Here is a 25,033-nt window from a genome sequence, read left to right on the forward strand (position 1 = left end):
CACATAAGTCCAAATGGCTCATTTCTGATGGGGAGGGGGTGGAGAAGAATCTCTTTTCAGGATTGGAGCCTTATCAGTACAAATTATTTTTTAATACACTTCAACAGGAGGTTTTCATGTGAAAAATCAATATCCCTATATTGACCAAGTCCATACCTGGGGCAATAGAAACACAGATACATTGCCTTAAACTAATTATAGCAGGGACCAACTGACTAGTGCAGTACAAAGCGTAAATAAAAGTGCTTGTGTTTGTACTTTTTTTCTTTTACAGGAGATCTGGCAGTCACAAGTCGGTTACAGGAAAGCTCAGATAAAATATTAGATGGCTATATGACTTTGGCCATAAACTCTTCTTTACTGTCACAACAACAAAGAGAGGAGCTCAACCCATTGATTATTCGCATTCTTTCAGCTACGTCGCTCCCTGTGATGCCAACTCCAATCAGTGTGTTACAGGTAATGTTTGTTCGGTGATAGAATTCAAGTATTAATTGAATTTGCCCTGTGCTGATTATAGATTTCTGGGCCATAAATGATTTGTTCTTTGTTGTTGTCATTTCTAATGGCTTCTCTTAAAAGGTGAGCTTATCTGACTACCACAATACTGAAGTTTGCATCATTTTCCCTGCCTTTGTGACCAGGGAGGAGACAGTGATGTACAGAGAAACCTAAATGGGTAGCTATATTTAAGATGTCCATGGACAGAGAGATTTGGCTGTCTGATTTATCTGCTTCTCGTCCGTGAAGAAGATAATGTTACTGCATCAGTTACTGCTCTCATTGTTCTAACCTCACTTCTGTGGCATCACAAGAGGGGTGCGGGGGGTGCGGCCCGCACCCGGGTGCCACCAAAATGACTGTAAGTCACCCCCTGTGAAAAGTCGGGCACTCGGTTATGGACAGAGAGCCCGACAGTGTCAGGAGAGAGGAGGGGACCCGGCAGCATACCCCATCCCGCCGGGTGAACGTCCCCTCCTCTCTCTGCAGGCGTCCACCACCAAGATGGCTGCCGGCAGGCGTCAATAAGATGACCATGCATTCGCGATAACGTCACGGCGGGGTGTCACCTGGTCTCCGCTCCAGGTGACGCCCGGCCTCGGGACGCCCTGCCTCAGTTCACAAGAGTTAATTGTAATAGTCAATATATAGTGTGCATACTCTTAAATGTAACCAGGCGTTAGAGGCCTTTGTTCCTGCTTGTGCCATCTAGGGAGGCTGCTGAATGTTAACAGATTTTCTTTATCATTCATTAAGGAACACAGTATCAGTAACAATCTTAGACAATTGGATTATCTCGCTGCCTTCAGGAGGAACTGCACAGTGGCAAAAAAATGAAAACACATTGGCCAGTCAGATGTAATTCCTTCCCACACCCAACAAGTTTTAGTTTGTTGCTAGTGTCCTAGGAAGATAACTAGGAAAGTAGATTCTTCCAAAACAGGGAATTAGAAGAAAGGGAAAAAATTGAGAAAACAGAGATCCGTCAAGTGTAGTCTTATCAAAGTACAGACAGAATTCTGTTAATATGTTGGTTGGAATACTGATACTCGCATCCGTTGGGTTGCGTGATCTACCTTGGAAGGGGTCTCAGACAACCTTATTGAAATGGCTTGTGGCGAATATGTGTGTCCCCACGCAGTTTAGAAGTTGTCCTCAATGCACTTTGGGAATATATTTGGGTGATTTGGAGGCTGGACCGCTCCTGTCCCTATGTTGTATGAAATAGCTGAAGGAATTTTCCCAAAAATGAGGCTCTCCTCAAAGAAAAATGTGCACCAGGAGTTCAAGAAAGAGTTTTGGATATTTTCTGGTAAATCACTTTATTTAATCAAACAAGGCGTTCAGGTACACGGTCGATGCATTTCGTGGTACTGTACGACCACTTCTTCAGAAAGGTGTATGACTGGGCTTACAGCAAATGTTGTGGCGGCCTCCAGCCGATGGACGTCTTTTTTCTTTGTAGAAAAGTTGACCAATTTTTGCTGGGTGATTTTCACTTTTTCTCAAGATTAGTTTTTTTTTACGTCTGTCAAGATTCATTGTTATTCTGCTGAGCTGAGTTCATTATGAAGCTATTTGATTCAGCCAATCTTCTGCACAGGCTGGGAGGTCGTACCCAGACCCAACCTAACCAAAATTGTAGGGCTTGCTTCAGGTAGAGGGCTTTGCTTATGTCACTCCCCAGACACCTGCTATACTGATTTGTTAGCGGCAGAGCATTTTACAGGCCCAGGGCCATGATACCACCTCTGGTGTGATCCAGTCCCCTGGTGACACCCTTGGGCTTATGCTTATGAACAGGGCGAAGAATTCCCTGCAATGTTCACTGGGTTTTGCATGTGGCACTCTCCAGTACTCTAGTACTGAGCTTGTTTGCTGCAGAAATAGGCCTACATCTATGGTAAGTCTTGGGCTTTGCCCTATTCGAGCATGCTGCTCTTTTATTTTTTTCCTGATATTTTTTCTTTTTTATACTAAAACTGGTTAACACACTTGATAAATAAGTGCTGTCACTAAGTGCAGTATTGTTTGTGCACTCTACACACTTTCTTCCTGCCTTTTAGTGTGAGGTAGTTTTCCGCCACTGCTCTACTTGCAATGGTCATGGGTTTTTCCTTGGTTTGTCCTTGCTGTTGCCCAACAGTGACTCAGTCACCTGCGGCAATATAACCTCCCCTGCTTCAGCAGATGATTTTTGAGCTTAGGTCCTTCTTGGTGTATTTGTTAAGTTGCTTAGTGCAGCACAGTATGTCAGATTCTAAACACAAGGAGTTCCTTTTGTTTCTCCCCAGCCTCCAACTCCAGGTCTAAATTTAAGACCCAGTTCAGTTGTAAATCCTGGACCCACAAATCCTGTACACCTTCAGACAAGTTCTTCTCGCAGTGAGGGGATGCTCCAACTTTCCAAAGTGGGGGGACATCTGTTGGCCTTCGTAGACACCTGGATGCATGTATTGGTATAAATGCATGGGTAAAAGATGTGGTATCCAGGGGCTACAAGCTAGAGTTTCAATCTCTGCCTCTACCCCACATTATGTTCTCCAACCTACCTCTGTCTCTGCACAGGCTAACAGACCTCCATGCTGCTCTGGTAGACCTCCTAAGTCAAGGAGGCATTGCCATTGTTCCTCAAGGTAATTTGTGTGTCTCTGGGTGCAGGGATCCACTGGTGGAAGCAGTGAATTCTCTGATGGCTCTGTGTATCAATGCAACTTGGTCTATGCATTTCCTCCTGTGAAACTCCTTCCTCAGCTGCTCCACAGGATCAAAATGGAAAGCATTCCGGTAATTCTCATTGCACTGATTTGGCCCAGATGGATATAGTACTCTGACCTTATGAGACTTTTGGCAGCGACCCTGTGGACTCTGTGAAGTCTGAATCTTCTCTCCCAGGGTTTGTTTTACGTCATGGTCTGTTGCTGTGACAGCATGACTGTTATAGCTAAGGTCCTAAGAGATAGGGGGTCCCTTTTCCCTAGTAACCCCTCCTTTATCATGTCCCTTGGCTTCCTGAAAACCCAAATCCTTTGTCTATTCTTCACCTACCCAATTTAAACTCTCATTACACAGAATAGGGCTAAGCAAAATGTAAGCAAGGTCCATGTTAAATTCTATATAAAGAGCTTCAGAGTGTTAGAAAGGCTTTATTTACACTTCTGAAATTGAATTCTGAAAACAGATTAGACAGTATTTGAAAATGCAAAAAAGTAAAGTCTATGATTGATTTGTGACTGAGATTGCAAGTGTTTGTGGATAAGAATTGACCATGGCTTCCCATGAGCACAGCTTGCGTCTCATTTGTCCTTTTAAAGTTATTTTTCTTCTGATGAATAAAAATAGTATAATGCCCTTTAGAGCTCATTTTGTTTGTTACAATAAACAAACATTGTACCCTTCCACAGAAAAGCAGCAGTAAAGGTTATATAGGAAATGTTACTGTGTAAGGATTTGTAACTCTTTATTTTTATTTTCACAAAACAATCCTAATGTCTCAGGAGCTTTTCAAAGTAGAGTGGACTACCTATGGCTTCCAGTCAGGTTGCAGCTTCCATTTTACTTGGGCAGGGCAGAGAAAGCAAGGAAAATCCGTGTGGTTGATATGAATTATACAGACACTTACTATATGCTTGTAGACAGAAATGATGTGTACCCAGCTCAACATCTCATTATGTCCGACTCTCCATGTAACAGTGACGGGAGTGGTCCCTCTTCATGGGACTAAATACAGTAAGCAAAATTAATTACCAGCAGTCAATTCCTTATTAGAAAAACTTGCTGCACACACACAACGACTGCTGATGTGTTTCAGCCTACATGGCCAAAGTCATCGATTTTTTACTTATGCTTTCAGGACTTTCAAGTTCTGTGTTCCTATAAACACTTTAAGGATAAGTAAACTTACCTCAGAGGAGATCGCTGAGGCGTTCCTTCATTATTATAATGATTTATATAACATAGGGAAGGAAAAATCAAAAATAGATAGGGAATTAGATAAAGAACGAAAAACCCAATATATCTCTCGGACAGTGATCCTAGACTGGAACGGGCTACTACAGAATTATTAGATAAACCCTTTACATTAGAAGAGATAAAAGGGGCAATTCATGCGATGCCGCTGGGGAAGAGTCCAGGCCCAGATGGGCTGACTGGGATATTCTACAGGTCACTGTCAGTGGAATTGGCCCCAATTATGCACACCACCTTCAATGCTATTAGCGAGGAGTGTGGATTCTCTCATCAGAGTCAGGAAGCCTACATAACTCTGATACAGAAAGAAAAGAAAGTGTTTTATTTTTGAATAAATGGGGTAAGAGAAAAGGCACTGGGCAGTGATTGAGTGGCATTCCAGACAATATAGTGCTTTTCGCCCTCTCTTTTCATGGCTAGATAAGTAATGGTGAAGGGTTTATCATCCAATCAAGCATAAATACGAGTAGTTTTTATTGGTTATGACTTATTTTCCACCTGTAATTAAGAAGAAATCAAGAAATTTTAGATGTGAAATAGCCATATATGTAGAGGTTACCGATACTATTATGTAATTTATGGAATTGTATGTGAAATTAAACAAATAAAAACTTATTATGGAAAAAAAAGGCTAAGTAAACTCAAGGCAAAAATCAAATATATACTACAGCTTAGCTGTCCTTGGATGTAGTGGCTGCCTTAGTTTTCTTTTTTTAGGCTAATAACATTTTCAGAAAGTAAGTCAATACTTGTTAAGGTTGCTGGAAATGCAGTGTCCTTGTACCGACTTTCTGTGCGCTGAACAATCTCATCTTGCTTCTGTAAACTACAAATGTTCATGTTCCTCAACTAATGTAGAGGAACAAAGGCAAACATGTTTAAAGTCCAGCTTCCTCTGTAGATACATCCAAGGACTGGTAAGCTGCAATATATAACATTTTAATTTGTTGTGTTTAGAGACATTTTGAAATAATGTATGTTACAGGGGGGCCAGTGGCGTAACAATCACCATAGCGACCCGGGCGGCCGCTATGGGGCACAGGGGGGCCCGGCCAGGACATTCCTGATACCCTGTGGGGCGCCTGGGTCGCTACTGCATCTCACACTGCTGGCTGTCACTGGCGGCTGTGAAGAGGAATGTGCCGATGTTCAGATCACAGACAGTGATCTGTGCAGCGGCGCGTTCCTCTTCACAGCCGCTGCTGAGCCAGCAGCAGCGGTGGAGCAGGCTGTACCCGGCAGTGGAGGAGGAGGGGGGCTCGGGGGTTGGCATCAGAGGAGGAGGCGGACAGGTGAGGAGTGGGACCAGCCCACCTGAGGGTGACCCTGCAGAGCCCACCTTAGAGAGTCTGTGTGGGATCTCAATTGGGCTCTGCAAGGGGTGTAACTAGAGATCAAAGGGGTCCCACTACAAAATTTTGCTATGGGGGCCTGTGATTTCTAGTTACGGCCCTGATGGGGGCCCAGTGTAATTTTACCTACATCCATGTACAGTAATCATAAGGAACAAAAGAACACATACAGTTGTCAGCTGAACTGCTGATGCTATCCAGAAAACATTGCAGATATGCTAGAGTGTGATATAAGTATTCCAGGAACCCTTGCAGACAGATCTAGCTGGGTCTTTAGATTGTCTTTACACAGAACCACAGCGTCTTGCCAGTTATTATGCATTTCCTTTCTCCTAATTTTGTTTAACTGCACACAGTCTTCATAAGATACTCTAATGGGAAAACTCGAGATGAATATTGTATTACCAAATCATATATTTATGTGATTAGACTCCAGATCTCAGATCACATTTGGCTGACACATCTCAGGGAGAAAACTTTTGGCTAAAGAAAATTCAGCTTTTGGGTTCTCCGAAATAAGAGTGCTGTCGGGAAATTCGATTTTGACTTATGACTTTGTCATTGGTAGCTGAGAAAGTAAGCAACATTCCTGAAGGATTAGATGAATGGTTATCTAGGGGTATCATTTTCTAACCTGCTGATAGCCATTGATGGTAACCAATTTTAAGGGGAATATTTATAAAGCAGCAAATTTGCCGTTCAAAAGGTTGATTGATTCACCATTGTTGAATGTTTAATGAGAGTCACATTCACTGCTTTATAAATATTCCCTTTTTATTATAAAAAAGTAAGACTGAATGTCCCACACTATTGGGGTGTTTATATATTAACAGGGAATCTAATAAGTACCAGACAGGTAGAGACTAAACCATAGCTACATATAGCATAATGCACACCTTTATGTCCTAGCACAATTATGTTGATTTTATATTATTAAAAAGATTTTATATTATTTTATGTAATAAACAACACATGGACAGAGACACGGAACGCATGTTTTCTTTAGGGATGTCAATGTTATTTTTGCAGGAACCATAAGTGCAGGTGAGCTGCGTGAATTTCTTCTCGGGCCTCCTGTAGAGATTGAGGTACATGATCGAGACCAGAGGATAGAAGAGAGCGTCAGTAAGCCATCACTTTTCGGCATGGAGCCTGAAGATGAAAAACTGAGTAATGTTGGTCTTGTGACTTCTAAACGTACTGTCCACAATCCATTTACAAAGGGTAACAGACAATGGGATCCCTATGGAGTTGCAAAGCTAAGTTTATCTGAGCTAGTCTATGGTGCCACGTACTTAAACATTTCTGTTCCAATACACAGCTGTGAATGTCCAGATCCCACAGGCTATCAAACAGACAGCAAAAATGGAAAAATTTTAGGAGTTATAGGGTCAGTTGATGGCCCTCAAGCTTCTCCATTGCCAGTGGGACATTATTTGGATGCCCAGTCACTGCTCAAAGTTAGAGTAGACCTTGCAGTGCCACTGCCTGTGAATGAGGAGAGTCCCGATTGTCCCTTTGGGCGTATGGTGTGCATCTTTGAATACACGAACAGACAGCTGTTCAAGGATTTTATCTTTAAGATTGCAAATATCAACTCAAAGGCTCTAGGCCTGGATTTTAACCCTTGGAATGTCACTGTAGAAGCTCTCTCCAGAGTGTGTTTGACTGATGATCAGAAAAGAGATATCTCCCTAGATGTTATAAGTGGTATACATATCATGGACGGCTCCATTCACCTCTTTATATTGGAAGGACTGAAGGACAAAGCTATTAAAGAACTGTGGGAAACCTTATCAAGCAGGTATAGTGTCTGCATCATTTTTGTATATTTTATGTTGGCTTAGGCTGAATACTTTTCTTTATTGTACATTGGTGTAATGTCTGTCACCCGGTGAGTATTTGTACTGTTATGTTTGTTTGCAACTGGTTTTTTAACCCCTTCATGACTGAGCTTGTTTTTAATTTCTGTTCGTAAATGACTGACGCATTTTTAAAATTTTTGCTGTGTAATTCTTCCACGTCAGTAATATACTTTCTTACAAAGTGAACCTACACATATTATATGTTGTTTTTTAGAGGACAGATAGGGCTACACATTTATATCACATATGTGTACCTAACGCCTCACTTAGGACAAATAAAATATAAAAAAGAGGAAAAAACGTAAAGAAAACACTTTTTCTCCAGTTTTGATTTGTAGTATTTTTTACAAAAACAGCACAGCTACTAAAAAATACAATAAATACATTCATTTATTTGTTCTTTATTTGGAAAAACCTCACATCCCTAGAATTGTAGAATTTTTTCTGTACTACTCGGCCTAAAACTAAAACCTAACATTTTAATCTTTTTTTCTCTAAAAGCTAAAGCTAAAAGTGGTCACCTGGCATACAATGTCACTGTCACTAACTGACAGCGACATACTTTAAACATCGCTGTCATGAGGGGGGTTAAAAAAAAGATTAGCCCCTTAGGGTGAAAAACAAATCTAATTTTTATTGTAAGGGGTTAATTTTTATATAAATATAAAAATTATTATTCGAAATTATATAAATGATAGCATAAAAATATATTTAAATATATCATTTTCATTTGTTACATTTATTTTTAGTTACATCTATTTTTTATTTTGTACACTGCTTTACAAGGCTGGCGGTTGCCAGCCTTGTAAAGTAGAAAATAACTGGTCTTTCTAGTAACGATTAGGAATTGAAACGTATATCTAATTAGTACAGAGAGTACCTTCTCTTTTCGTCTGTTAACAACCCCACTATGCTCTTACAGTACATTTGTACAGTTTTTATGTTTTCCAAACTTTGGTGCAGGCCAAAAGGAGATAAAGCAAATCTAGAGACCCTGTACAACTCCGAAATGGCTTTCCACGAGCGGTTATACAAAGATCTTGGAGTCTTGTTGTGCCATGTTCATCTGCTTGAGAATCTCACATCCTTGGTGAATCAGCCACTTCTCTATGTCCGGGATATGGTTCCTCCACTCTGTTTTCATGCCTTATCAAGGTAAGCAGTTCTCCTGAACTAGTGTTAAAACTGATACTTATGTCTTATTTATTTTTCATTTAATTCTTATACCACTGGCAAATTCTGCAGAACATTATCAAGTCCCTGTTACAGCAGGGCATTTAATCCAATGTATCTGCCACTGTTAAAGCCCATCAAAAGTCTCACATCTTTTTTTTCATTATAGTTCTATGCTCCATTGTATGATTTTTTTACTGTGTTAAATGCTTTATAATACTGTTTTCTGCTATTGAAAATGTGCCCATTGCAGCGCTCTATTCTGGCAGCCACCCGCTCTGCACAAGCTTCCTCTCACAGACTTGTTCTGCAAAGAAATGAAGGTGTGGTGTCGGACCAGGTCTATTGGATTACTGAGTGCTCTAAGTCATTCTGGTGACTATGACACTGCACAGTCATATGAAGACATGCTGTAAAATAAAAGTTGTCATAGGACTATGAAAATGGAGGTTTCAGTACAATTTTCCTCGAAATGAATATTCATTTCTGTGACTTCAATAGGGCCTTAACCACATCAAGGTGTGGTAGGGACATTTTATGGAGATGCCAGTCAACCTACCTTAATACTTATAGAGGAAGAAACCAGAAAACAGACATTGGGGGGGAAAAATATAAACTCCAAACATACAGGGGGGAATTTATCAAAACTGGAGCAGAAAGAATCTGGAGCAGTTTCCCATGGCAACCAATCAGTTTCTCTCTTCAGTTTGTTGAGTTAAGATTTTAAAATCAAAGAGATAAACTGGTTGGTTGTCGTGTGCAGCTGCTCCAGATCCCCTAACAGTGTTCTCTACTCAGTTCCCCCATCACACTCAGTATTCAGCCTTCAAACTGCAGGCTGAACGAAGAAAAAATATTATAGATTCCTCCATCAACGCTTACAAGTGTTGATGGAGGAATTTCCCGGTGCCTTCATTGTATTCTGACAGCAGCTGTTGGTCGTTATCAGAATACCAAGCACTTCATTGGCTTGATTTTCCCAAATAGCACCTTCGATCAACTGATTGAGGGATGGCGGCTGAAAGGCCGCTAGCAGCGGCACCCAATGTGTGAATTTCGGCTAGCCGGCCGAAATTCACATAGTGTATGGCCATAGAAAACAAAAGGGAACAGAGCGCCACCTCCATGTGTAAAATCGTTTATTACAATAAATAAAACAAGGGAAAAAAGTACTCACAAACAAACGTTTTCATCACGCTTTAACAACAAACGAGAGGCCACACTGTCTGTTAACCCAACATGGTATCGCCCCGACTATGTAACACGGTAGTCTCCGGTCACATCACTGTGCTACCGTGTTACCTAGTCGGGGCGATACCATGTTGGGTTAACAGACAGTGTGGCCTCTCGTTTGTTGTTAAAGCGTGATGAAAACGTTTGTTTGTGAGTACTTTTATCCCTTGTTTTATTTATTGTAATAAACGATTTTACACACGGAGGTGGCGCTCTGTTCCCTTTTGTTTTCTATGTTCGTGGTGGAAGCACCAGAGCCTTGGATGAGCAGCCCCTCAGCCCTCGTTCACACCTGAACGTTTTGTAGCGCGTTCTACGCTCGACGAACGCTCTACAAAACGCTCAAAAATATAAATCCCATTGTATTCAATGGTCTCGTTCCCACCTTGGCGTATTTCCGCCCGTCCCTAACGCGCTACAAAACGTCCCACGCCTGAAAAGGTACAGGTACTACTTTGGGCCGTTTTGTTGCGCGTTTCCATTGGGGTACAGCCATGTAGCCTTCGAAAACGCGCGACGGTCACGCAACTTTTTTACCGCGAATCGCGGTAAAAAAACGCGCGACGGTTGCGCGACAGACGCGCATATACAATACGCCTAGGTGTGAACGAGACCTCATGTCTGTGTGAAAAACTGTGATAAACTGTTGAAAACTTTGAGTATGCAAGTGGAGCAAGTGGATTTAGCTGGCAGCCATTAGCGCCAAGAGTTAAAGAAAACGTTTTGCCATAGTGTATGGCCAGCCTAACATTATGCTGCCACTTTCAATCCAGATATAGAAAGCTATGTCTGCTCACATGTACTGTATGTTCTGATGCAGAAAAAAAAAAGTTTCTCAAATACAGTGCAAATCCTGCAGACTGTATCCAAGGTCTAATTTAATTCCAGCTGTTTACGTTACTGTGTGGAAATACAGTATGTGGTGTATACCCTGGGAATGTTTACATACTCATTTTCATATTTTAGGTTAGATTACATCTGCAGTGCCAAAAAACTACGAGACGTCATCCACGGGAACTTGCTGCCCTCGGCAGAAATGATCCACCTTCTGAGCCGTGAATTCGGAATTCCATTCAACTTTGCTGGCTTGCTTGCTGACCTTGAATACTCGCCTAGTAAAACAATGGGGATTTCTGAATGGGAAGATAAATGGTGCAGAAAACATTTGTTGCGCAGCTCATTAGATAATCAAAATGAAGCATATCTTCTGTGGAAGTCGGAAACGGAAGGACAAGAGATGAAAGATCACATCAAGGTGGGGACAGATCCACTTGTTGCGTCTCTGTCATTGAATATACGTGTGATGATATACTGTGGTCTTCTTCTGTCTTACATTCGGTATTCGGGCAATATTTAGGACAAAACCTCCCAGAGAGCTATAAGGCTCTTTGTTGAAGGTCTCAGAATGCTTTCACATAGCGAGCACATCAGCCCATGTTAAAACAGTGCTAAAGTTATGGACAACGAGGGAGTGGAATAGGTAACACGATTTAAAGGGGAACTTTGTATCCCATAGTTTTTTTTAGGGTTACGGGAGGACATATTCTAATGTCCTCCTGTGACCCAAAGCTCAGTATATAGCAAGCTATTGCCCACTATATACTGAGAGTGCCGCAGCCGGGACAGATCCCGACAGTACTGTCGAGATCCACCCAGCTGGCTGATTGACAGCGGGCTCTGCCTATCTAGAGCATCTATGCCCAACCCCTCCTCCATCCGTTCCTCCAGTCAGCACTGGAGGATCGGAGAGGGGGATGCCTGGGGGGAGTGATGACTGACAATCACCGCTCTCTGCAGGCAGATGATCGAGAAGTGAGCGAGCGGCGGTATGTGTTCACTCATTTCCCGATCAATAGAGCCGACCTGTGACAGTTTCATTTTCACACTTTGGCTCTAACTATGAGGATGAGTGGAAATCACTCACCTCATAGTTCTCCCTTAATGAACATTAATAAGGGAAGAAAGTAAACACATAAAGATGAAACCAACACTTAAGGTGGATCATTCAAACCGCTGAATATATGTATGTTTTATATTTTATGTTGTAAAGGATATGTGCAGCTAGTTTTGTGGTCCAGCCACATTTGTCAAACTACACAAAGGTCAGGGACACCCTTATTTCCTGTTTCAGCAATTCAGCTTCCTGTGTCACCTCTTCTCCTTACTGTGAATCGGCATCTGTATGTGTAGAATTCTTAGAAAAAAATCTCCTTTGTAAGTGAACGCTGGTTCTTTTGCATGCAGGAAAACATCGAGCAAGTTTACCAATTAAGCAGAAAGGTGAGAAGACCCAAAGTGGAGTATGTGGAGATTGTGCCTGTGGACGGGATGGCTGTTCACAACTACAGCACTCACACATTCAATTCCTCGGAACTGGCACACAAGATACTACAACAGAAAATGGCAGAGGTGAGACACAGAACATCACTTGTTAAACTCAAACTGATTGCAGTTGTATGCATTACATGCTACGCAGATAACACTTTATCCACCTGAGTACCCACCTGTAATGCCCAGTGGCATAACAATCACCATAGCGACCCAGGCGGCCGCTATGGGGCCCCGGTCAGGACATCCCCCTGATGCCGTCCGGGACGCCTGGGTCGCTATGGCATTTCAGGCTGCTGGCTGTCACTGGCGGCTGTGAGGAGAAACAAGCAGCCATTCACATGTGCAGCGGCGCGTACCTCCTCACAGCTGCTGAGTCGATGACAACCAGCAGTTTCCGGGGAGGTGGCTGGGCACGTCATCGGCAGCGATGGAGGAGGCGGGGCCCAGCGATCGAGGAGGCAGGTCTTAGCGATGGGAAGGCGTGCCCGGCGATCGAGGAGGTGGGGCCCAGTGATGGAGGAGGCGTGGCCCGCAAGCGATCGTGGAGTAGAAGGAGGCGGACAGAGGATCGGCCAGACAGGACTTGGCCCCCCCCACCTGAGACCCTGCAGAGCTCACCATAGAGCGTCTATGGTGGGCTCTGCAGGGTCACCCTCAGGTGGGCTGTTTGGGTTATCAGGTGGACTTATCTAGAAATCACAGGGCCCAATACAAGATTTTGCTACCCCTGGTAATACCCCTTCATTACCAGGCTATTTCTCAGTCTTCAGTGATGTGATCATTTGACTGACAATTGCTTGGTCATGTGATAGAGCATCCAAATTAATTGTATATCTTTTGTTTGAGACAGATAAAGCTTTCTTTGGGTGGTATTTAATAGCTACTTGGTTTCTTAATTGTTAATATATAAAGGAAAAATATAAAATGCCAGGACAGTACAAACCCCCCCCCCCAAGATGATTCCATTTATTACCACAATCTTTTGGAAATGAAGAAACAAGGAGCTTGGAAGTTGTGCACTAGATACAGCGCATGATTAATGTACTGGCCATACACAGAGGTGAAGAGAGTAATGTACAGGTCACATACAGTGGGAAGATATAGATGTGGGAGTAATGTGTAGGATAGGGGAGGTGAACGAGTTAATCTACAAATCACATACAGACATTTTGGAGATGAGAATAAGTGGGAGGGGGTGAAACGGTTAAAAAAAAAATTCAACAGTTAAATCCCCTGAATCTGCTGATCCATTAATTCCCGTCATTGATAAATACTCCAAAAATTCCTCCATTTTGAGAGGAATGTGCGTGCTCTATAGTGTGTACTTTTGTGATTGGTCATCATAGTGATCACAAGGGGCACAGAGCCCTTCGGATTGGCCACCCGAGAGTGATTTCTGAAGTGCTGTTTTTAAATGTCACTGCAGAAACACGTCTACTACTCTGCCATTTCTAAACGAACATTGGTAGGGGAGTTGTTAAAGTGACATTAAACCCTCAGATTTGTGTAACATAAACCAATACTGTAATGTGTGCCTTACTGTAATCCATGGTAGTTTCCCTTCTCTTTGCTGTTCTTCCTTTTAAATCTGTATCTCTTCTCATGCTGGGGGAGAACGTCCCTTTGCAGCAGACTGCCTTGTCTCTGGAATGGCTGCTTGGTGTCTGTGTGCAGGTCACAACCTGAGCCAGCACTACAGGAAGAGGCAGTCAGCTGCAAAGGGAAGTTCTCCCCCAGCATGAGAAGAGATACAGATTTAAAAGGAAGAACAGCAAAGAGAAGGGAAACTACCATCGATTACAGTAAGGCACACATTACAGTATTGGTTTATGTTAAAAAATCTGAGGGTTTAATGTCACTTTAAAGTGAAATCCCAATTCAAAAATAGAATGGCCAGGAACTGTAAAAATAAAATCTTTTGCTGCAAAACTCACCTTAAATCCAGAATTGTCCCCGGCGTTGCCAGGCTTCTGAGCTGAATGACGGGCAATATTATTCAACCTACTTCCTGTGAGTCCAGGTGGGGGGTCATCACTTCAGCCCCGTTCACATTGATCGATTTATCGCGCGGTAATTCCCGCGATATCGCGGCAAATTACCGTGCGATATCGCGCTCCAATGCATTTCAATGGGGCAAAGGGTCCTGCTGTCGCGGGGCGTGTGTCGCTTCAGCAGGACCCTTTTTGGAGCGGATTTAGCCGCGATTCAAGCTTGCTCAATGCAAGCTTGAACGCGATATCGCGCGGCAAATCTCGCGATGTCGCGCAATATGCAATTTGCGCGACAAACGCGCGATTTGCATATCGCGCAGTGGGAACGGGGCCTTAGACTGAGATCACAGAAGTCCCAGACTGAGTGGCACTCACACATCAATAGTACATAAGAGCTGCTCAGTCCAGGAAGATGAACAGCCCACTGCCGCTGCTGGAGAAGAGGAACTGGCTTGAAGATGGAAGGATTAAAAGTATGAATGTGAAGCAAATGCTTACACTCAAGAGGCAGCTGTTTTGTGATAGAACCAACATTGTTACAGAAATGTCACCAATGGATCCTCAATAAGTTATTAAATATGATGTAATTTGTTGATCCACAGGAACCACACCGCAGATTCACATACTCTGCAGATTACCAGTCTGCAACTGTATGCCCAGTGGACATTCAGGAGAACAATGCTGCAAAGCCCAGGGAGGAACGGATGACACCAAATGGGTTCATGTACCCAGGATTCAAAAGCAGCATTGATTGCAACTGGCACCCCAAAACACCAGATGCTTCCCGGATACTGGAATTATCAAAGGTGTGTTGCCTATCTGTAGGGTCACTAACCACTCTTTTATCATTTGTATATAAATGGAGATATAGCACAATGCAAGAAAAGCTCAAAACTGACCTGTAGAACTAATCGGCAATAAAACCCATACAGTTTCAGTTACTTTCACTCAGACACATTAATATGGTTTAGAAATATTTGTGAAGTACTGAGATGTTCACAGCACTGAAATAGGGAAATGTTCTGCTAGGTCCCTGGACAACAAGGAAGTTGGGGTTCAAGCCATGAGACAGAGAAACCGGCTATGGGTTGTTACCTATACTGTACGTATTTGGCATTACCTCTCCTCTTCCTTTCCTTGTGTTTTATATATAAAGCTTCATCAATAATATTTAGAAAAATGGGGCAACTTAGTGAATAGGAAAATATAATGACATCGGAGGTTCTGTTTTTACTTCACGACATCTTAGCAACGACATTGTTTACAAAAGTTGTCACACTTTTCTGCATAGAACACTTTGGCTGTGATTCTGCAGCCAAAGACCCGCAACTTCAAAGCTGATGACACCAAATGCTTTTTAGTGGTCATAGAAAGTGGACCTTTGATGGAGTTTTCTTCCTAATCCAGCAGGGACTAAATGCTCATTGTGTTCAGAGATTAACAAATCCCAAGAGCTACATATCTAACGTGTGTAGAACATTATTACGATTATCACTATTTTTCGCTCCACAAGACGCACTTTTCCCCCCCAAAAAGCGGTCAAAAATGTCTGTGCGTCTTATGTAGCGAACCCCTGATGCCTGGCACATGCACTTTCGGGCGCGGGTGGCTGTTTTTTTGTACATTCAGCCCTGGTCCGGACAAGCAGAGCTAAATGTACAGTGGGAGCCGCAGCTCGTTTAATACAAGTGATCTAATCAGATGACTTGTATCAAATCGAGTGGCTGCGGTGATCGTTTCCGGGGCCCCCTGCTCCTCTGGGGGACCCGTGACCACGGCATATGAGCTCACCATAGAGCCCGTAGAGCAGACGAAGAACGTCCGTTTTTCGTCTGCTCTGTGTGATCACTGAGACTGGAGCAATGTAATCACAGCGCCACCAGTCTCAGCGGTCACTAACTACACAGAACCCTACCCTCCCTGCGTCCTATGGTCAGGTGCGCCTTATGGAGCGCAAAATACGGGAAAAATCTTGTTATCCTTTTTGCTTTTTTGCCAATGAAAACCTATGTGCTGGTTGAAAGTGTCTAATAGCGGCTCGACTGATTTGGCATCTGAATTCTAGAGGGTTTGCCCACCCTGGTTATCGCTATAGGTACCTCAGGTCAAAGAAGACTCCCCCAACTGATAGCCATTGCTTTCCTGCATTGTAGTAGGACTGTCTTTTCAACGCATAGACATGCACACATGAGAAATATTGTACAGGTACCTATAAAGAATAATTCATCTTAATCACATTGTGCATATTTGATCCAGTCTGTGTCTGTGGTCAGTTGTATTGTGATCAGACTGTCTGTAGACAGAGAACCTCATACAGTTGGCCTTGTACTGAGAAGACAGCAATAGCATACTGTGAGCTAGGATTGGGGTGTCACATCTACACATTTGCTGAAAAATCTCTTTATGGCCGATGCAAGCTTAGAATTTAGGCCGTAGGTACTCAACACTCATTGTAATTGCTGGCACTTAACAGGCCACATAAGAGCCAAGGTTCCATCAAAAGAAAACTAATCGGCTTTAAGGATACAACAGGTGGAGGACATCATAGCGTATGTCACAATGTCAGAGCTTAGATTGTTTATGTGCAACTAATTCATTACATCTCCAAGCATTTGAATTTAAATACAAGTACATTGCTGCCTGTAAACAACAATGGAAACTGGCCAGCTTCCTGATATTAGGGGCATAGGGAACTGGTATCGGCATTTGGTATCGGCAAGTACCGGGGAAAAATATCGGTACTTGTATTCGATGCCGAAAAAACGGTATCGGTGCATCCCTAGTACACACCCTATGAGATCCCTAGAAAGAGCAACTAAGATTTGTGGGTACACACCCTATGAGATCACTAGAAAGAGCAACTAAGATTTGTGGGTACACACCCTATGAGATCACTAGAAAGAGTAACTAAGATTTGTGGGTACACACCCTATTAGATCACTAGAAAGAGCAACTAAGATTTCTGGGTACACTCCCTATGAGATAACTAGAAAGAGTAACTAAGATTTGTGGGTACACTCCCTATGAGATAACTAGAAAGAGTAACTAAGATTTGTGGGTACACACCCTATGAGATCACTAGAGAAATGTGAGAGTATGAAACCCTGACTCCCTTATTTCTAGTAAATGAAAAGGCTGAATGAATGGTTTACCCCTCAAATGACCCTCCATGTCGGGTGTATCTTCAGATCCAGTCTATCTATCTATCTCAAAGTGGTCTTTCAGTTTTGGAGAGATGCCGGTGTATTCAATCACCAATCAGCTTCTTACACCCATTGGGGCAGATGGATAGAAATCTCTAAATGTAAGATCCCGGCTGCAGATATCGGGTTTCATTCACTTTGCTGAGTTGTCCTATTGCCTACTATTATGAGGATATGAATGGGGGCAGACTTCATCGGGAAGCTTAATGATGCCAGTAGAAGAAGGGCACAGCTGGGTATTATGGTTGGAAGATTTCACAACTAGATTATCTGAGATTGGGATTTTGGGAGGAAACTAGGGTATCCACATAAAAATAGAGGTGCACCGAAATAAAAATGTAAAAACCAAAATGAAACCGAAATAAAAAAGTTGTCAGGCCGAAACCAAAAATGTTTTTACTTAAATTTTTTCACATTTTAAAAATATTTTAATTTATTTTTGATAAACGTTTTCATTTTTTTAATATTTATTTTTATTTGTTAATTCATTTTTGAATTAAATATTTTTATTTTTTACTTTTAGGGGCTTCTGGGAAATATTGGGGGTCTAAACAGATCCCTAATATTTCCCTTTTAAAATAGAAAGAGATTGAGAACACAAAGTCCTCTATCTCTTTTTCTGTATCCCTGTTATCAATGAACAGGAATCCTCTATACTGAGTGTTCCTGTTCATTCATAACTTGAGAATATAGTATGATTACTAGAACTACAACTATGAATGACCAGATGATGATGTAGATCTCTTCCCATTCATTCATAATTGAGGATATAATAACCATACTATGTCCTCAATTATCTACAAACACTCAGCGATCACTGAGTGTTTGCACTCGCTCTCCTCTCTGACGATGTCACAGGAGGCTGAGCGAGCGGTGCAGGGAGGAGAGCTCAGCCTCCCGTGACAGCGCTGTCTCCGCCCTCACACCGCTCTGCCGGACTGTGATAGGAGGCTGAGTGGTGTGGGAGGATAGACACCAGCCGCTCACAGCGCTCTCCTCCTGCAACGCTCGGCCGACTGTCACTTTCTCTCCTCCCCGCTGGGACACAGAGCAGCGCCCAGCAGGGAGGAAGGAAACCTGGGATGCGCCGATGTATTTGGCATTTAGCCAAAAGTGCCATTTTTCGGCCGATACTGTATATCGGTGCATCCCTACATAAAAACACTGCAAATATGAAGAGAACAGAGTGATGATTGTGTTCCTGATTAGATCTAAACTTGAGTCACCATGGCAGCGAGGAAAACATTGCTGACCATTGGAAACAGAGAAAAGAGACTGCAGAAAGAAAGTGGTCCATCAAATCTGCCCCTTTTTCATTTTTGGGGAGATTTGTTTTTTTTCAACCTTCTTATCGGAGTATGGATCTACGTTTGTCTACAGCGTGTTTACATTTACTTACTGTTGACTGACTGACTCACTAAATGTGCTGCAAGTCTGTTCCAAGCGTCAACAATTCTTTCCTCCTATTAGTTGGAGGTCATGTCCCCGTGTTCTCGGCCTTACATTGAAACTACTGCCCTCCTGAACCTTATTCAGAGCCTTGGTTTGGTTTTTTGCAGATTTTGCATTATAATGCTTTTTTTATTTTACAAAGGCTTGTATGTCTCTTTGTGTTATAGCAAAGTACAAGTCATAGATATCCTCTGAAAAAGGAAGGAAAAAGTTTGATTTGTTTATTTCCTAGGCACTAAAAAAAAGCATCATAGCTAGATAAAAACAATAAAAAGTTATTTCCTTAAAACCTACAAAACGGAAAGGTCAGGCATGACAGCCAAATAGTTTCCGTGCAAGTTTAATTAGGTCTTAACATAGCAGTGCCACATCTCCCCTCGCTTTCAGAAAGGTCAAGCTAAGAGCAAATACATATATACTGTTTTTCCTTTTGATTAAAGGCCTGGAAAGAAAATATCCTGCATGCAAATACTCTGCAGCCCACCCTTTCCCGAGACCGCTGGAGCTGGGCTAAGCGAAACATGGATTTCGAGCTGTACAGGAAGCCCCCAGAGAGCTGCTCGGTGTTGGGCATGGGCCCCGAACACCTCCCAGGTAAGGGGAAGCCTTTCATTTCTGTAGTAAAGCTTGTTCCTAATTACAAGTACAGCTCTGTATAAATGTAACTGCAGTAAACTTCCCACAGGACTGATATCATTAGTATGCCTTATTGCTGCTTTCATGTAATTAACAGCGCGGTATAAGATTAAGCCAAAAACACATCCATCATTTCCCCGGCAGAGCTGATATATTTAGATGCGGCTAGACCTCCCTCAAGCGCCCAATGTGCAAATGAATAAACTCTAGAAGTCGGAGTAAGTGAAATGACTGGAGGGGGAAAGTGTACACACACAGGAGAGATATTAAAGAACATGCAGAGGAAATGGGAGGAAAGACAGCACTTTTTATCAGCTCTGTTTAATGTGTTTTCGTGGAGTATGGCACACTGACTCAATCTTCAAATTGGCACCAAAGTTATGTTTCCTGTCTTCTATATCCCCAAACACAACCTTCCAATATTTCCTAGAGCAGAATCGTTCAGTTTAACACTATGAAAGCCAAATATGTTTCTGTTAATCTAGTTCGATCAAGATTGTTGCGGAGGATTAGCAGAGATGCAATGGATACCCGTGTCATTGGCAGATGACAGCCCAGGAACTTCAATCATCTCCGCACAGGGGCTGGTCTGGTGCAAAGGCAGGGGCGGTTCAATGGGCACGGGGAGGGGGACTGGGGCTGTAGACTGGCCTCTCCCAAGCAGAAGCTCCAGATACATAGAGTGGGGCCCTGCTGTCAGTCTGAAAGAGGAGACCTGCTGACATGCTTTCCTGGTGTAATCTGCTTGACTGTAACTTAAAGCAGTGGTTCTCAACCTGTGTAACCTCAGGACCCACTTTTGTCCTCGATCATTAAGTCGCGACCCAAGTCGCAGAGCAGTGTGGGCTGCCGTGCTGTAACGGAGCTCCACCCATACGTGCATTGCTGGTACAGCTCCCATGCACTCCCTGTAGAGGTGCCGGGAGCCAGAATGTGACATCACTCCGGTCCAGGCACCTCTATAGGAAATGCGAGGGAGCTATAAGCATCGAACGTATGGATGGAGCTTCTTTGCGGCCATACGCCTAGCCCACCCCACTTCAAGTAAACACTCAGAGACAGGCAGCATATTTTGAATGGCTGCTCAGTGTAAGAATGGACAGTGCTGTGCTAGAGGGATGCTGGGGAGCCTCTCTCCTAGAAAAGTGGAATGCTTGCAGCGACCTACTGAACACACGGTCGCGACCCACTTTTGGGTCACGACCCAGCAGTTGAGAACCAAGGATTTAAAGCATATGATATCGGCAGTGAACAATCGCAGCCTTTGGAACCGCTGTGTATTGTATATGATATAGCTCTGGTCTTACCAAGCGAGCAAAAATAAGCAAGTCAGATTTCATAGAATGTTTTTCTGAGTTAAAATTGCTATTTTCAATGCGGCACTATGACATTGCAAGTGAAAAATTGTACATACGAGCATACATGCAAAACTGTCTTCCTTGGCAGGTCAGGGTACAGCTCCCATAGTACTGGGAGCCCAAGAAGTCTAATGCCATGTCTGAGCCTTGTCACTAAGGGGCAGGGAATGTGCATTTAGCAACATTTTTAGAAATGTTATTTGAAAGCGGACCTTTACACTCAAAAATCAAATTCCCTCTATGTATGATGAATAATAATGACATAGACATGTCAGGTGTAAAATGCTGATTATGAAACACACTTGCAGAGCATTCACTTCCTACTTTGAAAGGGCAAAATGACTTCAGTTTGCCAAAGCAATGCACACTGGGATTGCCTTGACATCAGCAGAGCATTGCTGGGAAATCTCACGAGATCTCAGGGAAAGGCATTTTTTTCCCCTGAGATGATGTGCATGGTCACATGTCCTAGTCACATGTGCCAGAAATCAGGAAGTAAATGGAGAGCTAGTAATCTGCCCTTAGTAAACATGGCCACTGTCAGAAGACTGGAGGAGAAAAGAGAAATACGGTATGCAAAGAATACAAAGCTGGCAATTATCTAGAAATATGTGTTGGTAGATTGTCATTACTAAACATTTCTAAAGGTGGGTTTGTTGTAATTTTAAAGATATGGGTCGGTTCGTAACTTTATAAATTGGAACTGACTAAAATTGTACTTGCAGGTTAACTTTGAAATGTTGGTAGCCACCAGCAGGTTAACTTTGAAATGCTGGTAGCCACCAAATTGAAAACCTTTGTATCTTCAGGCTTTAGAGGGTTGACACGTCTGATTGGCAGGCAGAAACCCGTCCCTCCTGTTCCCTACATACAGCTAGACAGGCAGTGGAAAGTTCTGGGTTTTGTCAGGAACAATAGTTGAGCCAATATTACAACTCCCACAGATTCCTCCATTGAAAAGAATATACAAGAGTTTGTATGCAGCTGTGGCATAAGCTTTGATTGATGTTCTTGTAGATGATCATTTTAAGGAAGGACAAAAGGCTGCACAAAGGCCTACAGAATATAAGCAGAAAATGAAATTCCATCGATGTCTGCCGCAGACTGAGCTGACCTCGCAGGGACCTCAGGCCAGCGACCAGATGACTAGACTCCAGGGATTGTTAAAAGACAAAGGATCTAAACTAGCTCTGCGGAAGCCTGGACTAGCATTGAAGGTAAAAAGCTACGTGTGCTAATAATACATTTCATCCAAACTCATTATGTAGAATCTCTGGTCCGACTCTCTTGTTCCTAAGTAACCGAGTTCATTTCTAAAAACCGGAGCATACGGAAAGCTTGTTCTTACAAATGGACCAAAAACTTCTTTTAAAACGGCTTTTTGTGAATCCTTTTACCCAACTAAACCAAAGAAAGCCCTAATTCTCACATAGGCCTGCCCTCTAGGGTTGTGCCCACATCACCCTTCTTCAACCCCTTTCATTTTCAGGATATGCCCTCATTCACACGAGAATGGTCCGGCCCATACAGATCTGTGCTGCGTGCACGGCCGTATCAGGCAGCTCCCAGGAAGGACAGGTGCAGCATGTGATTACACGCAGGAGCCTGTCCTTCTCTATGGGAGTACGCAGCCGTACGCTGCCCTACGCTCACCCGAACTGCACGTCCATATGGGTGCGGGTGTCCCTGCTCACAGTGTCCATCCTGTCAGCGTACGAGTATGGACATCCGCACCCGCATGGACGTGCAGTTCGGGTGAGTGTAGGGCGGTGTACGGTCACTCCCATAGAGGACAGGCTGCTGCGTGTAATCACATGCTGCACCCGTCCTTCCCTGGAGCTGCCCAATACGGCTGTGCACGCAGCACCGATCTGTATGGGCCGGACCGTTCTCGTGTGAATGAGGGCTATTCCTTTGACAAAAATGTAAACACCAACTTGAGTGCATTTGTCCTTGGATAGATGGACGCCTTGTATTCATGTCATCATTTGTTTAATTCTCATGTCACGCAGCCAATCCCAGGCTTAGGTGTAATGCAGAATTCGGAAGAACCTACCATCAGCAGGGGATTTATTCCTGGGGAGCTGAAAGATCACAGCTTAAAGTGGACGGACAACATCATCCCACGTCACCACATGGAGCATGACACATTCCATCAACTGAGAGGAAAAGACTTTGAGTAAGTTCAACTTCTTCATTCCCAATAGTGTCATTAATGGCAGGAACCTTCCTTCTTCTGGGTCCCAATTAGAAATATGACCTGTGCTCCTGAAGGGGCCCCAGGGGCTGATCTCCGATAGACAAAATGATGTGGAGATTGTCCGTTGATCCAAACAGGAGGAGATGGTGGATTTAAATTTGATGGTATTATCTCTATCCCTGGAGGACACTGGTCTCTGCATCCGGCAGGTTACATGAAACCTGTTCTGAAAGGATTGTAGGCGACCATCACCTGAAAATGCTAACTGCTTGGACATCACTGCTTCACTCGCTGTCCTAGAACATGGTCAGAGTAAACTCCTGATCTGCACACTTGTTACAGGTCAGTAACTAACAATTGGATCAGCAGGCATGCCAGAGAACTAGCATTTTCGACTCCACGTTAACCCTTTTGTGGCCAAATGTCCAGCATCAGTATGTATCTGTTAGCCTAACAACTCTAATGTGCCATAAGGCTTTCATTTGGATCAGTGTATGGACAAAAACATGCGAAAGAGTGTTAGTCTTCATTTTTTAACTTCTCTCTTCTGTAAGAAAAGTATTTCTTTGTAGGCGCACGTCGAGTCCAGCTAGAGAGAAATACAGTAGCAGCTGTCACAGTTCTCTTTATAAACAAAAATATAATTGCATCATAGCTGACATTAATCGAATAATCAGGAACTATGCTGAATGGTGGGTCCCGGGGGTTAGCTGGGCCCTAAGCTGACAGTCTCATAGATAGAATGAAGCTGTAGGGGAATGTAGATTAATGTACCCTCTGCTTAGTGCATCACGTCCAGGGGAATGTTAACCTACAGACTGAAGATGGGAGGGATGCAATTTTGCTAACTCATTAACAGCTGCCATACACACACACACACACACATATATGGCCAAAAGACAGGCACCAGCTGTGCTTATTGATAGATAGCACAGCTGGTGCCCGTATTTTGTTCTGGGGTGCGCTCACTCGGCACTCCAAAGTACAGTGACCAAGTTGATGCTGACCTCTCCCAGTCACCGTGTACAATCAGGAGCCAGGAAGAGGTTGCTGATCATGTGATCAATGACAGCCAATCAGTGATCACATGGTCAGGAAGCCTGCCTCCACCACCCAGTGTTAATAACCCCTTAGATGGGTTGCCATTAGTCTTGCTGGGATGGATAATGGGGTAGTACACAGAGTTGTTTGGAAAATCAGATTGTAATGCGTAAGGTCAGTGTGTGACAGGTCTTAGTTCCTTGCCACCATCTCCAAAGCTAAAACATGTTTCTCTGGATATCAACTAAACAAATGATTTTCGTGTGCAGCTTACTTTCTACCAATCATTCGTTGCTCCATAAGAAGAGAATCCAGGAATTAACCCAAGAGGAGAAAAACTCATTTGTGGTTAGAAAGTCAGACCCTGAAGACGACGCAGCGATCCAGCTAACAAAGATGGCCGAGGACTTGCTGAACATTATCCAGATCCAGAGCCATGAAGGTTTTCTTCTTCGTATAAAATAAGCTCAGGAAGTCCGTATAAGACCAGCAAATATTACAGAATAATATCATTGTATAGACTTTGTTGTCTTATGATATCAGTCAGGTGCTTTTCCATACATGTATTTTATTCTTAGAGTGCCAATACATTCTTCAGTCCCATGTTACACACAAGCAGGACTAAAAAATAAATCCCAAAGAGAGAAGGCACGTTGTGATTTTTCCTGCATTGTATTATTGCATTAGAACTGCTTAAAAAAAAAAGCAACAGGAATCTAATAACTGTA

At 43.1% G+C, this 25,033-nt stretch overlaps 1 protein-coding gene across 1 annotated transcript; it reads left to right on the forward strand.

The window, feature by feature from the left end:
- Window positions 1-1,749: 1,749 nt before the first annotated feature.
- KIAA1257 (KIAA1257 ortholog) lies at window positions 1,750-19,729 on the forward strand. The gene is made up of 9 exons (XM_018557172.1): window positions 1,750-1,813; window positions 2,796-2,886; window positions 3,070-3,137; window positions 6,852-7,626; window positions 8,651-8,842; window positions 11,060-11,348; window positions 12,338-12,502; window positions 15,018-15,221; window positions 19,511-19,729. Exons 1-9 carry the CDS (start codon window positions 1,750-1,752, stop codon window positions 19,727-19,729), a joined length of 2,067 nt encoding a protein of 688 aa, XP_018412674.1.
- Window positions 19,730-25,033: the final 5,304 nt, after the last annotated feature.

Source organism: Nanorana parkeri, unplaced genomic scaffold (assembly GCF_000935625.1).
Source record: "Nanorana parkeri isolate BGI_ZX_2015 unplaced genomic scaffold, ASM93562v1 scaffold270, whole genome shotgun sequence".
NCBI lineage: Eukaryota > Metazoa > Chordata > Amphibia > Anura > Dicroglossidae > Nanorana > Nanorana parkeri.

What these genes read in the sequence shown, in the direction of transcription:
- KIAA1257 (XM_018557172.1), top strand. Translation starts at nt 1,750, where the DNA reads ATGAGGCTCTCCTCAAAGAAAAATGTGCACCAGGAGTTCAAGAAAGAG. An exon ending in AGAGTTTTGGATATTTTCTG is followed by an intron (nt 1,814 to 2,795) that starts GTAAATCACTTT and finishes GTTTCTCCCCAG; the next exon opens with CCTCCAACTCCAGGTCTAAA. An exon ending in GGATACTGGAATTATCAAAG is followed by an intron (nt 15,222 to 19,510) that starts GTGTGTTGCCTA and finishes TTTTGATTAAAG; the next exon opens with GCCTGGAAAGAAAATATCCT.